The sequence below is a fragment of the Pecten maximus genome, chromosome 2, assembly GCF_902652985.1.
Source record: "Pecten maximus chromosome 2, xPecMax1.1, whole genome shotgun sequence".
Classification (NCBI taxonomy): Eukaryota; Metazoa; Mollusca; class Bivalvia; order Pectinida; family Pectinidae; genus Pecten; species Pecten maximus.
The window spans coordinates 12,860,986-12,877,885 of NC_047016.1; the positions used below are offsets into that span (position 1 = coordinate 12,860,986).

Here is a 16,900-nt window from a genome sequence, read left to right on the forward strand (position 1 = left end):
TGGCCAGTAGATGACAAGCTGATAAAGTCAGGAAGAGCCAGGTAGTACACCTGCCTTAGGCTTACACTGGTGAGCTACACACTGGTGAAAAAATGCCACAATCATCGGAGATGTTCATTTTAATGTGAAGAAAGTGACATAAACCTGGACACAGGGTCAGGACCTTGTGGGGATCAGTAGTCCACCACGAGGTCTCAATAATCCCAGGTAGGGAGGGGCCCACAAAAGGGAGGATGTTGGGATCTAAATACAAATTCTACATGTGACACAGTAGATATATATAACATCCAGATACCAAATTCCCACATAAATAAAGTTTTTATCAAAATTCAATGAAAGGCCATTAATATTTTGATTAATAACTGCTATAATAAACCTGTTAAATGTCATGATGCCTGATAAATGAAATGATTCTACGTTGATCAAATGTCATAGATAACTACTTTTTTTTTTATAAAAAATTGAAATAAATGATTTCTAGTAATGTACATTGAACTTTATGAATTATTTCAAAAGTTGATAAAAAGAATTGATCAGGTTTCCCATGACTGTCTACCGTATACTGGGGGCCCTAAAGGCTGATAAAGGTCAGATAACCACTGGACATACCTATAATCCCTGGGCCACCTCTACTACAATGGATACAGGACAGTGTACACAAAGCTATCTCCCAATATGTACTCACCAATTTAACAACAGACATATGTGGTCAACCTCTGGTGTAACATCATGTAATATGATAGTATTTTATATTGTAGGATTATATAACATCATGTAATATGATAGTATTTTATATTGTAGGATTATATAACATCATGTAATATGATAGTATTTTATATTGTAGGATTATATAACATCATGTAATATGATAGTATTTTATATTGTAGGATTATATAACATCATGTAATATGATAGTATTTTATATTGTAATATGATAGTATTTTATATTGTAGGATTATATAACATCATGTAATATGATAGTATTTTATATTGTAGGATTATATAACATCATGTAATATGATAGTATTTTATATTGTAGGATTATATATTTTATATTGTAGGATTATATATTTTATATTGTAGGATTATATATTTTATATTGTATGATTATATATTTTATATTGTATGATTAAGTATTTTATATTGTAGGATTATATAACATCATGTAATATGATAGTATTTTATATTGTAGGATTATATAACATCATGTAATATGATAGTATTTTATATTGTAGGATTATATAACATCATGTAATATGATAGTATTTTATATTGTAGGATTATATAACATCATGTAATATGATAGTATTTTATATTGTAGGATTATATAACATCATGTAATATGATAGTATTTTATATTGTAGGATTATATAACATCATGTAATATGATAGTATTTTATATTGTAGGATTATATAACATCATGTAATATGATAGTATTTTATATTGTAGGATTATATAACATCATGTAATATGATAGTATTTTATATTGTAGGATTATATAACATCATGTAATATGATAGTATTTTATATTGTAGGATTATATATTTTATATTGTAGGATTATATATTTTATATGGTATGATTATATATTTTATATTGTATGATTATATATTTTATATTGTAGGATTATATATTTTATATTGTAGGATTATATATTTTATATGGTAGGATTATATATTTTATATTGTAGGATTATATATTTTATATTGTAGGATTATATATTTTATATTGTAGGATTATATATTTTATATTGTAGGATTATATATTTTATATTGTAGGATTATATATTTTATATTGTATGATTATATATTTTATATTGTATGATTATATATTTTATATTGTAGGATTATATATTTTATATTGTAGGATTATATATTTTATATTGTAGGATTATATAAGTGAATATGTTCATATGAAAATGATTACTAAGTTATAGTCTGTCATAAGTCAATTTTGGCTAGGCAATTAATGTAGTTTTTATGTTTCATATGTTTTTATATGACATATACATTACCTAAATTTGTATATACATGTATACATATATTGTGTGACACTTTAATAAATAAACTGATTGATTGATTGAATGACTGATTCACTCAGATTGATTGATTGATTGATTAATATACTAGCAATATAATGATAGACCCCCAAACAGTATTAGATTAGGTATTTTGTTAAAGTTCATATAATGTACTCAAAGTAACATTCCCCAGATCGTCATAGACAGCTTAGTTTGTGATACAAAACAAAACAGGGTTATAACACTGGGAACTATTTTTTTTTCTAAATCCTGACAAATAACTACATGTATGTATACCTCTTGCAGACAAGACTTCTTTAACATTGATCCTCTAGTGCGATCATAGCATCCCACTATATCAATCATCTTCCATGTTTGATGATTTACCAAATTCTCCGGTAAAAGGTGGATATAGCTTTCATCAATAAGTAACAAAACCTTTTCCCTCATTCTCATGAGAGGCCCAGGATCTCACTAAATCGACTAATCCTGAGACTGACCCCTAAACAACATTTCCAAAAATAAAGAAGCAATACACCCTAACATGTGTACATGTACATGCTCCATAACATTCATGTGTATGTAAGTTTAATTGAAATTGTTTAGACATGTTTGGATAAGTAGGTTTTCTTATGGTTAACATGGCAACTTAACAACAGCTATCATTTGGAAAATAGTAACATATTTTATCTGCCATCCCTCAAAACCTTTATATACCAATTTTCAGCTTAATCAGAAAATATTTCAATTTTTTACCAACTAGAAACCTCTACTTTATTTCTGAAGTAGTGATTCTGGACACGTCTCATGTCTTAGATAATAGGCTTTAATAAGCAACACCACTTAACTAAGTTTGAATAAAATTGATCAAAGAATTGGTGAGCGATTGGACACTACACAAAATCTGTGTGTTGTAACATGTTACAATGGCAACCAAAACCAATAAACCTGCATGCACACCTTCACATAATCAGTAACATTCGCGTGTAATTTCAATGAAATTGGTTAACTTTGTTTGGAGGAGTAAGTAGTCCAGACAAAATATATCAAACTTAGTGGCATCAAGGGCCATCCAGACAAGATATATCTAACATTTTGGCATCAAGGGCCATCTAGACAAGATATATCTAACTTAGTGGCATCAAGGTCATCCAGACAAGATATATCTAACATTTTGGCATCAAGGGCCATCTAGACAAGATATATCAAACTTAGTGGCATCAAGGTCATCCAGACAAGATATATCTAACTTAGTGGCATCAAGGTCATCCAGACAAGATATATCTAACATTTTGGCATCAAGGGCCATCTAGACAAGATATATCAAACTTAGTGGCATCAAGGGCCATCCAGACAAGATATATCTAACATTTTGGCATCAAGGGCCATCTAGACAAGATATATCAAACTTAGTGGCATCAAGGTCATCTAGACAAGATATATCTAACTTAGTGGCATCAAGGTCATCCAGACAAGATATATCTAACATTTTGGCATCAAGGGCCATCTAGACAAGATATATCAAACTTAGTGGCATCAAGGTCATCCAGACAAGATATATCTAACTTAGTGGCATCAAGGGTCATCCAGACAAGATATATCTAACTTAGTGGCATCAAGGGCCATCTAGACAAGATATATCTAACTTAGTGGCATCAAGGGCCATCCAGACATAGTGGCATCAAGGGCCATCCAAACATGACATATCTAACTTAGTGGCATCATGACAATTCAGACAAGACATCTAACTTAGTGGCATCAAGGGCCATCCAGACAAGTTATATTAAACTTAATGGCATCAAGGGTCATCCAGACAAGATATATCTAACTTAGTGGCATCAAGAGCCATCAAGCCAAGTTATATCTTACTTAGTGGTATCAAGGGTCATCCTGACAAGTTATATATCTAACTTAGTGGCATCAAGGGCCATCTAGACAAGATATATCTAACTAAGTGGCATCAAGGGCCATCCTGACAAGTTATATATCTAACTTAGAGGCATCAAGGGCCATCTAGACAAGATATATCTAACTAAGTGGCATCAAGGGCCATCCTGACAAGTTATATATCTAACTTAGTGGCATCAAGGGCCATCCTGACAAGATATATCTAACTAAGTGGCATCAAAGGCCATCCAGACAAGATATATCTAACACAGTGGCATCAAGGGCCATCCAGACAAGACACATCTAACTTAGTGGCATCAAGGGCCATCCACACTTAGTGGCATCAAGGGCCATCCAGACAAGATATATCTAACTTAGTGGCATCAAGGTCATCCAGACAAGATATATCTAACATTTTGGCATGAAGGGCCATCTAGACAAGATATATCTAACTTAGTGGCATCAAGGTCATCCAGACAAGATATATCTAACATTTTGGCATCAAGGGCCATCTAGACAAGATATATCAAACTTAGTGGCATCAAGGTCATCTAGACAAGATATATCTAACTTAGTGGCATCAAGGTCATCCAGACAAGATATATCTAACATTTTGGCATCAAGGGCCATCTAGACAAGATATATCAAACTTAGTGGCATCAAGGTCATCCAGACAAGATATATCTAACTTAGTGGCATCAAGGGTCATCCAGACAAGATATATCTAACTTAGTGGCATCAAGGGCCATCCAGACAAGATATATCTAACTTAGTGGCATCAAGGGCCATCTAGACAAGATATATCTAACTTAGTGGCATCAAGGGCCATCCAGACTTAGTGGCATCAAGGGCCATCCAAACATGACATATCTAACTTAGTGGCATCATAACAATTCAGACAAGACATCTAACTTAGTGGCATCAAGGGCCATCCAGACAAGTTATATCAAACTTAATGGCATCAAGGGTCATCCAGACAAGATATATCTAACTTAGTGGCATCAAGAGCCATCCAGACAAGTTATATCAAACTTAATGGCATCAAGGGTCATCCAGACAAGATATATCTAACTTAGTGGCATCAAGAGCCATCAAGCCAAGTTATATCTTACTTAGTGGTATCAAGGGCCATCCAGACAAGATATATCTAACTTAGTGGCATCAAGGGCCATCCTGACAAGATATATCTAACTAAGTGGCATCAAAGGCCATCCAGACAAGATATATCTAACACAGTGGCATCAAGGGCCATCCAGACAAGACACATCTAACTTAGTGGCATCATGGGCCATCCACACTTAGTGGCATCAAGGGCCATCCACACTTAGTGGCATCAAGGGCCATCCACACTTAGTGGCATCAAGGGCCATCCAGACAAGATATATCTAACTTAGTGGCATCAAGGGCCATCAAGACAAGATTTATCTAACTTAGTGGCACCCAGGGCCATCCAGACAAGATATATCTAACTTAGTGGCACCCAGGGCCACCCAGACAAGATATATCTAACTAAGTGGCATCAAGGGCTATCCAGACAAGTTATATATCTAACTTAGTGGCATCAGGGGCCACCCAGACAAGATTTATCTAACTTAGTGGCATCAAGGGCCACCCAGACAAGATATATCTAACTAAGTGGCATCAAGGGCTATCCAGACAAGTTATATATCTAACTTAGTGGCATCAAGGACCATCCAGACAAGATATATCTAACTTAGTGGCATCAAGGGCCATCCAGACAAGATATATCTAACTTAGTGGCATCAAGGGCCATCCAGACAAGTTATATATCTAACTTAGTGGCATCAAGGGCTATCCAGACAAGATATATCTAACTTAGTGGCATCAAGGGCCATCAAGACAAGATTTATCTAACTTAGTGGCACCCAGGGCCATCCAGACAAGATATATCTAACTTAGTGGCATCAAGGGCCATCAAGACAAGATTTATCTAACTTAGTGGCACCCAGGGCCATCCAGACAAGATATATCTAACTTAGTGGCACCCAGGGCCACCCAGACAAGATATATCTAACTAAGTGGCATCAAGGGCTATCCAGACAAGTTATATATCTAACTTAGTGGCATCAGGGGCCACCCAGACAAGATATATCTAACTTAGTGGCATCAAGGGCCACCCAGACAAGATATATCTAACTAAGTGGCATCAAGGGCTATCCAGACAAGTTATATATCTAACTTAGTGGCATCAAGGGCTATCCAGACAAGATATATCTAACACAGTGGCATCAGGGGCTATCCATACAATATATATCTAACTTAGTGGCATCAGGGGCCATGCAGACAAGATATATCTAACTTAGTGGCATCAAGGGCTATCCAGACAAGATATATCTAACTTAGTGGCATCAAGGGTCATCCAGACAAGATATATCTAACTAAGTGGCATCAAGGGCCATCTAGACAAGTTATATCTAACTTAGTGGCATCAAGGGCCATCCAGACAAGATATATCTAACTTAGTGGCATCAAGGGCCATCCAGACAAGATATATCTAACTTAGTGGCATCAAGGGCCATCCAGACAAGATATATCTAACTTGGAGGCATCAAGGTCATCCAGACAAGATATATCTAACTTATAATGATATCATAATATAAAATGCCCACAATTTTCTAAATCCAATTTGACATACAAATAACTACCAGGTAAATGTCAGTAAGGACACAGTAATAACCCAGTGGAGACACAGCAACAACCCAGTGTGGACACAGCAATAACCCCGTGGAGACACAGCAATAACCCAGTGGAGACACAGCAATAACCCAGTGGAGACACAGCAATAACCCAGTGGAGACACAGCAATAACCCAGCATGGACACAGCAATAACCCAGTGGAGACACAGCAATAACCCAGCATGGACACAGCAATAACCCAGTGGAGACACAGATTGTCAGTCACAGTACAATAACCCAGTGGGGACACAGATTGTCAGTCACAGTACAATAACCCAGTGGGGACACAGATTGTCAGTCACAGTACAATAACCCAGTGGGGATACAGATTGTCAGTCACAGTACAATAACCCAGTGGGGACACAGATTGTCAGTCACAGTACAATAACCCAGTGGGGACACAGATAGTCAGTCACAGTACAATAACCCAGCGGGGACACAGATTGTCAGTCACAGTACAATAACCCAGCGGGGACACGGATAGTCAGTCACAGTACAATAACCCAGTGGGGACACAGATTGTCAGTCACAGTACAATAACCCAGTGGGGACACGGATAGTCAGTCACAGTACAATAACCCAGTGGGGACACAGATTGTCAGTCACAGTACAATAACCCAGTGGGGACACAGATTGTCAGTCACAGTACAATAACCCAGTGGTGACACAGATTGTCAGTCACAGTACAATAACCCAGTGGGGACACAGATAGTCAGTCACAGTACAAAACCCAGTGGGGACACATATTGTCAGTCACAGTACAATAACCCAGTGGGGACACATATTGTCAGTCACAGTACAATAACCCAGTGGGGACACAGATTGTCAGTCACAGTACAATAACCCAGTGGGGACAAACAAGTTGTCTCAGCAAATGTTCTATACATCATATAAATATTTTGAAATAAGCACATATGCACATAAATATAAAATAAGAATTTTTGTGAGATGAAACTCATAGAATATATCATTATTTTGTTGAAGAAGCATGATAACATAAATTTACCAAAACACAAAACATCCAGACCAGTATTTTGAATTATTCCAGAATTTAGCTGAATAACATGTATCTCACCTTGTTCCTGTGTAGCCAGCACGACAGTCACAGAAGAAGTTGTTCACCAGATCCACACACACCCCATGGCTAGAGTCACAGCTTTGAGGATTACAGTCTGGAACATTAGTCTCGCACCATCGACCCTCGTAGCCACTAGGACAGGTGCACTGGTAGTCGTGGTAACCAGCTAAACATTGGGCACCATTCTGACATCGTTGATAGGAACATCGGTCTCCTTCCACACAACCAATAGGAATAGATGTCATACTCACCACTTCGAAATATTCTTGAGTTGTGAAATTTGTGAAAGAAGATTGTTCAAAGAATGGCAAAAGGATGCCTCCTAGCCGTACTTCCTTCACACAGCCATAGTAGAACTGGGGAATTCGGGAGCCAAAAGCTTGGCCAAATTTAACATGTTGAGCATCCGAGCTTGTAACCAGGTAGGAGAAGGAGTGCAACTTATGTTGAGGAATGAGGGATGCACTGGCATGAGTTACCTCCCCTGTGTCTGACTGGACTGTCAAGGTGACATTGTCTAACATGTCCTGAAAGGTCACAAGGTACCACTGCTTATCACTCACATAATGATCCACCACCAACTTATCCTCGCCTGTATCTCCAAATTTACACGCCACTGCCACTTTTCCTCCCACAATGCTAAGTTTCACATAATAGTTATCATATCCAATGTTTAACAAAGCACCATTTCTTACTAATGTTTTAATTTTGAGTGAGAGTCGATCAATGTCTTTATCTGGCTGTACAACGGCTTTGTATGTGATAGAGCTTGTTGTTGGGTTGAAGAGTGTTGAACTAAGACCTGAAAAAAAGACAAATATGATAAAAGTTAGTAGAAGTCAGGCGAGACAAAATTTACAGATGAAGTGATACAGGTATCATGATTATAAATTACATATCATGATTATAAATTACATATCATGATTATGAATCACATATCATGATTGTAAATTACATATCATGATTATAAACTTCATATAAGGATTATAAATTACATATCATGATTATAAACTACATATCATGATTATAAATTACATATCATGATTATAAATTACATATCATGATTATGAATCTTATATCATGATTATAAATTACATATCATGATTATGAATTACATATCATGATTCTAAATCACCTATCATGATTATGAATTACATATCATGATTATGAATTACATATCATGATTCTAAATCACCTATCATGATTATGAATTACATATCATGATTATGAATTACATATGATTCTAAATCACCTATCATGATTATGAATTACATATCATGATTATGAATTACATATCATGATTCTAAATTACATATCATGATTATAAACTACATATCATGATTATAAATTACATGTTATGATAACAAACTATATATCATATACAAAACTAAGAGAGGAGATGTCTGGTCTTTTTCTAAAAACTGAAATAAACAAAGGGCAGTAGCTCTTTCTAACATTGTTGAATAAAAAAAAAAAAGGATAATACAACTACATATCATGCTCATGTTCTTATACTTAATTTTAAATCCATTAAGATGATATAAATGTAAACACACTGATTCTTACATTCAAACCCATCTGTTAGGCTCTGACAAGTGGCCCCCACTGGACAGGAGTCTTGATGGCAAAAATCCAACTCGCCACAGTCCTTCCCTCGGAAACCTCTCTGACACTTACAACTGTCAGGAAAAAAATGGCAGATGTATTAATACTTAGACAATAACTTAACTTGATTATGGGATAAATAATTCCATCTAGAACAAAATGACACTGCATAACATAAATATTTATTAATACTTTAATTAAAATTACAGAGGTAAATGGATGGCAATTACAGGTAAAAACTCACCTGAAATCATTGAAGAATACATTTGTACAAGAAGAATTGTGGAGACATGGCATGGTGAGGTTACAGATGTTGTCTGATCTCTCCCCTTTAGTCAATGTTGAATTATCATCGACATTGATGGGATGAATCTTCACGATGGATGGGTCAGCCGGAGGAATAAACTGAAGACTGTTCTCATTTAACTGAGCATCCTGTAGGGTTCCTTTATAGTTTGTCACATTGATAAAATTATTGATATCATTGATTATCTCGTTAACGACAGGATCTAATGACCTCTTAACTCGTGCTGTCCCTGTAATAACACTCGAACTCAGAGCTGGAATCTCTCCTCCAAAATAAACTTTATCTGCATTAAATGGACAATTTTGAGAAGTGATAACCACACTGTCTAAAGCGGTATTATTTACAGAAATAGTGTACTCTCCGTTAATGAATTTCATACTAACAAAGTGCTGAAACCCACTGTTGTATAATGTATTGTTAGCAAATAAAACTTTCTGGAAGTTACACAACACAAATCTGCTGACCAGGGCTCCACCATACATCTCAAGGGTTAGGAATGTCCGGCTCGAAGAAGTACTGCCATAGAAACCAAAAAATACCACAAAGCCATCGGCCTCCCTTGTCCTCATAAAGAGTGAAAGGTCAATGTCAGAGGTCAAAGTTGACTTCAGATTATCAGGAATGCTGAAACTTGCTCTTGACACTGTATTTTCAAATGAAAAGGTTGCTGCAACATATTCTGGAAAAAAAAAAAAAAACAGAATTCAACAATGTTACTGTACTGCAAAGTTTATTTTTCAATATTATATATGGTAGATGTTGATGGACTTTAATACAACAAACAAAATAATGACCAGATTGTTGTGTGATGCCCCCAGTATGTAGTACTCTAACATTTACCAAGCACTATTTAACAATTAAGGCACTAACAAAACATGCCAAAAAACAGCTGTGATAATATTTACCTTGATTACAGGTGCCTCCCAGGTGTGGTCGGTAACAGTCGCACCTCTTGCTAGTCCAGAGGTCAGTACAGGCACCATTACCATTACAGGGATCAGGCCGACACTGGTCAACTCGAGCACAGCCCTTAGTAACAGAAATGGACTCCCCCTCCGAAACTATCTGAATAGCCCCATTGATTGTCACGTCCTGGAGACATCCTATAAAGTAAGTCTTAGAAAGTGTCCTATCATTTATAAAAGGAGTCTTGCCCCTTCCGAAATAAATGTCATCTATTGCTATGTTTGGTGAATGGCCGACTTCCTTGGTACACTCAGATTCAGATGGACACACATCGCTAACCAGTTTCAGTGTTAGCCTGTTAGCACGTTGTTGCAGGATTACAGAATGCCAGACAGCATTATTCAATAAGAATGGAAATCCTACAGTACTCATGCTAACTGATGAAATAGCATTTCCATGAATGTAACTCATATTGAGCCTCCCATCGACCAACTCAATTGTGACAAATGTCCTGGTGGAGGGATAGGTCCCATCCCAGACAAACAGCATGCCATTCGGAAGTGTGGTGATAAACTGAAAGGATATGTTGTTGGTGGTATTGGATATCAACACAGCCTTAAATCGGGAATTTTCAAAAGTTCCGCTGGTGATTCTTTGACAGAACTGCCCAGTGAAGCCACTGGGACATTCACACCTGTAGTTCTGTTGTCCTGTAGCCTCGTTAACCAGGAATGGGTCACAGGTAGCACCATTCAGACATTGATGAGAATCACATGCTGTCAATTCAAATGTACAGTTTTTTCCACCATACTTATTTCCTAAATAAAGTTCTGCACATGTACAGTCATAGTTAGCAATGAGGTCAGTACAGGTGGCACCATTCTGACAGGGGCGGTACTCCAAACATTCATCTATCTCCGTCTGACAGTAAACATCCTTGTAACCAGGTGCACATCGACAGCTGTACTCATTTATACCATCTACACACGTAGCACCATTTGTACAGTTGTCTGTTACACAGTCATCAATGTTCACAGAACAATTCTCGCCTGAAACATACAAGTAATATCAAATACCAAGGAAAGACAACTCATAATATCATCAAATACCAAGGAAAGACAACTCATAATATCATCAAATACCAAGGAAAGACAACTCATAATATCATCAAATACCAAGGAAAGACAACTCATAATATCATAAAATACAAAGGAAAGACAACTAATAACATGTCATCAAATACCAAGGAAAGACAACTAATAACATGTCATCATAAACAAAGGAAAGACAACTCCTAACATATCAAAGACAACTCTTAATATTATCACACACCAAACAAGGAGCCGCAAAGCTTGGCATTATCCCCCGCGCCCCGCAGTTGACATGAAAACCCAAATACATGTATATATCAAGCTCAAAGTAAGAGTTATTAAGGAAACAGTAATTTGGTTTTTTGATTAAGTCTCCATGGTGACAGAAAAAATACCGAAAATGGAAGGTCCACAATAGCAAAAGGCACAACTAGGGCACTAGTCTGATATATACAGAAATTTTCAAGGAGCTGCTTCGAACAGTTTTTGAGTTATAGCCCGGAAACAAAAGGAAACAGTAATTTGGTATTTTTGACTAAGTTTCCATGGTGACAGAAAAAATTCCAAAAATGGAAGGACCGCAATAGCAAAAGGCACAACTAGGGCACTAGTCTGATATATACAGAAAGTTTCAAGGAGCTGCGTTGAACTTTTAGGGAGTTATAGCCCGGAAAAGAATCTCGGACGGACACACAGACGGACGGATGGACGGAGCCCAATTTAATATCCCCTGCAAACGCGTTTCGCGGGTTTCGCGGGGGATAAAAAGACACCTTAACAACATAGCCACATAGTTGATAGAGACATCTTTAACATCACAATAAAGATTTTGTATTTGTGCTCAGTAAACTTTATATAACAACAAGTTTAAGTATATGGCTTATGTTATATAATGAAGTAAAATGTATGCAAAATGTTTAAGATTAAAAACAAACCTGTGATTCCAGGGATACAGACACAGGTGTAGCCGGCAGCTGAGGCGTAGGAGAAATTGGAATACCCTGGGAGGTCATATGCCGGGTCATATAATGTCTCGTTAGATCTTTGTAGACAGGTGCTGTTGTAATAACATGGACTGTTGAGACACTCATTGATGTCAATTTCACAGTTTTTACCAGTGTAGCCAGCATAGCAGGAACAGTTGTAATCCTGGTAAAAAAATATAATAACCATTGCTATCAGATAGAATATAGTTCATGTAATGTCCTTTTGTTTTCAAATAAAATAGCATTGATGAAATAACCATTGTTTTCAGATAACTTACATTAATGTATTACATTGCATTTGAACAATATAACCTAACCACTGAGTTCAGATAAAATTCTGTATAAGCAATATACCATTTCAACAAAAATGGAGGAAGTACAAAGTTAAGGTACAACATGTTGTTGGGAGTAAGACCTGTAATCAAAACATACTGAAGACATTGTAACATTTATAGTTAGAATCTAATTCTGTTAACATTAATTTTTCTGAATTTCTTAATTGTCTACCTTGATACCATCTTCACAAGTTGAGCCATGCATACAGGGGTTGGATGCGCAGTCGTCAATGTTGAGTTGACAGTTTGTGCCATTAAATCCAGTGTCAAAGCAGTCACATTCATACCTGTATATAATGATGTGTAATTAACATACCTGTATATAATGATGTGTAATTAACATACCTGTATATAATGATGTGTAATATACTCATACCTGTATACATGTATATATAACAATGTGTAATATACTCATACCTGTATATATACAATGTGTAATATACTCATACCTGTATATATAAAAATGTGTAATATACTCATACCTGTATACATGTATATAACAATGTGTAACATACTCATACCTGTATATATAACAATGTGTAACATACTCATACCTGTATATATAACAATGTGTAATATACTCATACCCGTATACATGTATACATGTATAACAATGTGTAATATACTCATACCTGTATATATACAATGTGTAATATACTCATACCTGTATATATAACAATGTGTAATATACTCATACCTGTATACATGTATATAACAATGTGTAACATACTCATACCTGTATATATAACAATGTGTAACATACTCATACCTGTATATATAACAATGTGTAATATACTCATACCCGTATACATGTATACATGTATAACAATGTGTAAAATACTCATACCTGTATATATAACAATGTGTAATATACTCATACCTGTATATATAACAATGTGCAATATACTCATACCTGTATATATAACAATGTGTAATATACTCATACCTGTATACATGTATATAACAATGTGTAATATACTTTTACCTGTATATAACAATGTGCAGTATTACTACATATTATACATAAGATAACGATTGACAAAGAATATAATATTGTATTATGTTTTTTCTTTCTATTTAAATTTATTCAGAATTTTTGAGAATCACAAGGTTAGTCATTTTGGGAATTAAATGTAAATACATCTAACCAATAAAATAATCCTCATGCTTGGCAATACCCATAGGGTTATCATTAGTCTTAAAAATAGAAAATGGAAATACGAATTACATGATTCATAAACCTGTACATGTAATGATATTCCAGGACAGATCCCCCCACCCATGTGTCTGATGAGTTATTTACCATTTTTTGTTGGTTTTTGTTTTTGTTTTTGTTTTTTCTACTGTTGCACTATTTCACTTACTGCTAGATTTCATTTCAACAATGTATATTAGCGATATATTTGTAAAGGTCGTTAATAATTATATAAAATTCTGACTAGGAAAATAGTAGGAATTATCACTGCCCATAATGTGTACTTATTTGACACACAAAATAATTTAACTCAAACAGCATTCAAAGAACACTACTCAAACATAAACACATATATATACTCAAGGTCACCTTTGTTTCAGCTATAGGGCTCATGACCTTTGTGCAATGCTTTAAGTTCAAAGGTAAATAAAATACATACATGTACTGTCAACTAGCTGCAGTGAGGGAAGCCTACAATATCCCTGATTATTATGACAGTTTACAGGGCGATATCCCTGATTATTATGACAGTTTACAGGACGATTGTATGGTGACAAGAGTCAATCAATAACCATCAGTCTTCATGCAGTGTTATGTGCTGCATAAACACTATTGCATATCATAATAACAACCCCTCCCTCAGTAGTGACCTTGACCTTCCACACATGGATACTATAGATAATGTTATATGGGGAGGAGCAGGAACGGCGCAATCGTGTTTGTTATATGGGGAGGAGGAGGGGCGGAGCATTCCTGTTTGTTATAAGTACAGGCGGCCCATCAGGCCCCAGTGTCATCAACATTCCTTTAAACTCATGATTTTCTATAGGAAAGCATTATTGGATTTTAGGAAAAAATGATATTATAAGTTAAGGAAGTTTCCTTGAATTCTTTATACAATTACATTATTATATGTATGCTTTTAAGTCATGGCATGTCACTTGGGGGGCTATCAAATGCAACATTAACTCAGGTGCAAAGTCAAATGATTCTTATCATAACAGTGCTTCTATCTAACTCAACAAACTCAACTGCACTTCACTCAGGCGTAAAATCTTATTATAATTCATACCGCAACAGTACTTCTATCAAACGCAACAAACTCAAATGGCACTATGCCCCATTATTATAGGCACAAAATAAGCAGAGCATTTTCCTTTAATTAAGGCTAACAATCCATATCACATATCTTATAGGTGTGTTATCGCCAGGTAGATTACTATAGAGACTGCTAACGAGGTACAACACCTGAATTCACAATTCACAATAGGGATTATATAAACACAAAAACTCTAATATATACTTAAGACATTTCTTTTTTAATTTGTAAGTCAATTGTTTATTGATTTAGAAAGGAACCTTTTGTTTTTGTAAGCGAGTAAATTTTAACTACTCAAGATGCTTCTTTAAAGAATAGAATACATGCAAAATAAAATAATCATTAACCAAGAATAACTTAAGCATCTAAAACAAAATAAAAACCAGAAATCAAAAGAAAGTAACTGCAACCATAAGAGTAATAAAATGAAATCATGCGTTTGGAGAGCAGCGTCACAATACCAAGAACTAAAGGCCTACCCTATATAGCTAAGGTTTGCCCTGTAACGGTCATATGTCTCGAAGCTACAGTGGGAGAAAAAGAACAATTTAAGCAGACAGGAAAAGCAAAGGCTATAAAAACATGTTACAAAATATTTCAAGTTGATTGCAGGACACTGTACTGTGAAAAATCATAATTTGTACACCAGTGACGTAAAAAAAAAAGACTGCTGAAAAATAACTGTGAAAACAAACACAGGTGCCAGTACTGTGTTTCACAATACAGAAAATGTGTAAAAATAGTGAGAAAATTCCAATAACCCCTGTTACAAGCTAGGGGAGAATTCTGTACAGAATAACAACCTGACATTTTTTTTTGTAAATAAAAACTATGAATATCACCCGTTGTTGGCTCTAATATTGACACTTCCTTTTAACTATTGATATCTATTTGTTAACTTCAGTTAAAATATGAAAACTATTGTAAACTATGGACAACAATATACTCTGACTTACATGTTGATGGAATGGTTACAACGACCTCCATGTAGACACGGCGACGACTCACACTCGTCAATATCTATCTCACAGTTCACTCCAGTGATACCTGGGATACATGTACAATTATAGCTGGCCACCATGTTGTTACAGGTTCCGCCGTACTGACATGGACTGGACTCACACTCATCAATATCAGTCTTACATCGCCGATCTGTAATACAAAAAAACAAGGACTACAAACAAAACCACAGCTGTAAACCATTAATACCTTTATACCATTAATACCTCCCAATCCAGCAATAACAATTAAATATGAGGAAATTCTCAGAACGTCCTAGAAATGAAAAATAAAAGCGATGGTCTATCATGATTGTTTCTTAGAAATTAATTCTGTGGGTCAGGAGAATTTTATATATAATTAAGGATATCTTACAACTGAAATATATCAAAAATTGTAAAAGATTTAAAGTAGAGGCTCACAAAGTTAGGAAATACCTGTTTATATAGGAGGTTTAACATGGACAAGATTCTGTCTGCAGACATAGTAAATTGGTCATAAATACAGGTACCACTCTAGTTTTTAATTAACTTACCTGTGTAGCCTGCAACACAGTTACAGGTGAAGGACGTAGCCCCTGGTAAACAAGTGCCGCCATATTTACATGCAGGAGGATCTGTTTTTACCTCGTCTGCTGTTTCACAGTAGGATGTCCTCAAGTCACAGTTTTGACCTAGTAATCCAGATTAATACTC

At 35.5% G+C, this 16,900-nt stretch overlaps 1 protein-coding gene across 3 annotated transcripts in view; it reads right to left on the minus strand.

Annotated features, from left to right (window-relative positions):
* The window catches only part of LOC117318006 (protein crumbs-like), a 105,167-nt gene that overhangs the window by 32,137 nt on the left and 56,130 nt on the right, over positions 1-16,900 (minus strand). For all 3 annotated transcript variants that reach the window (XR_004530290.1, XM_033872979.1, XM_033872991.1), the window contains 8 exons: positions 16,741-16,878; positions 16,163-16,358; positions 13,085-13,199; positions 12,527-12,740; positions 10,500-11,549; positions 9,532-10,273; positions 9,249-9,361; positions 7,680-8,484 (listed from right to left, as the gene is read on the minus strand). Coding sequence is in view for 2 of the 3 variants with exons in the window: in XM_033872979.1 (XP_033728870.1) it covers positions 7,680-8,484; positions 9,249-9,361; positions 9,532-10,273; positions 10,500-11,549; positions 12,527-12,740; positions 13,085-13,199; positions 16,163-16,358; positions 16,741-16,878 (3,373 nt within the window). In the remaining variant the exon portion in view is untranslated. The remainder of the gene's footprint in view (positions 1-7,679; positions 8,485-9,248; positions 9,362-9,531; positions 10,274-10,499; positions 11,550-12,526; positions 12,741-13,084; positions 13,200-16,162; positions 16,359-16,740; positions 16,879-16,900) is intronic.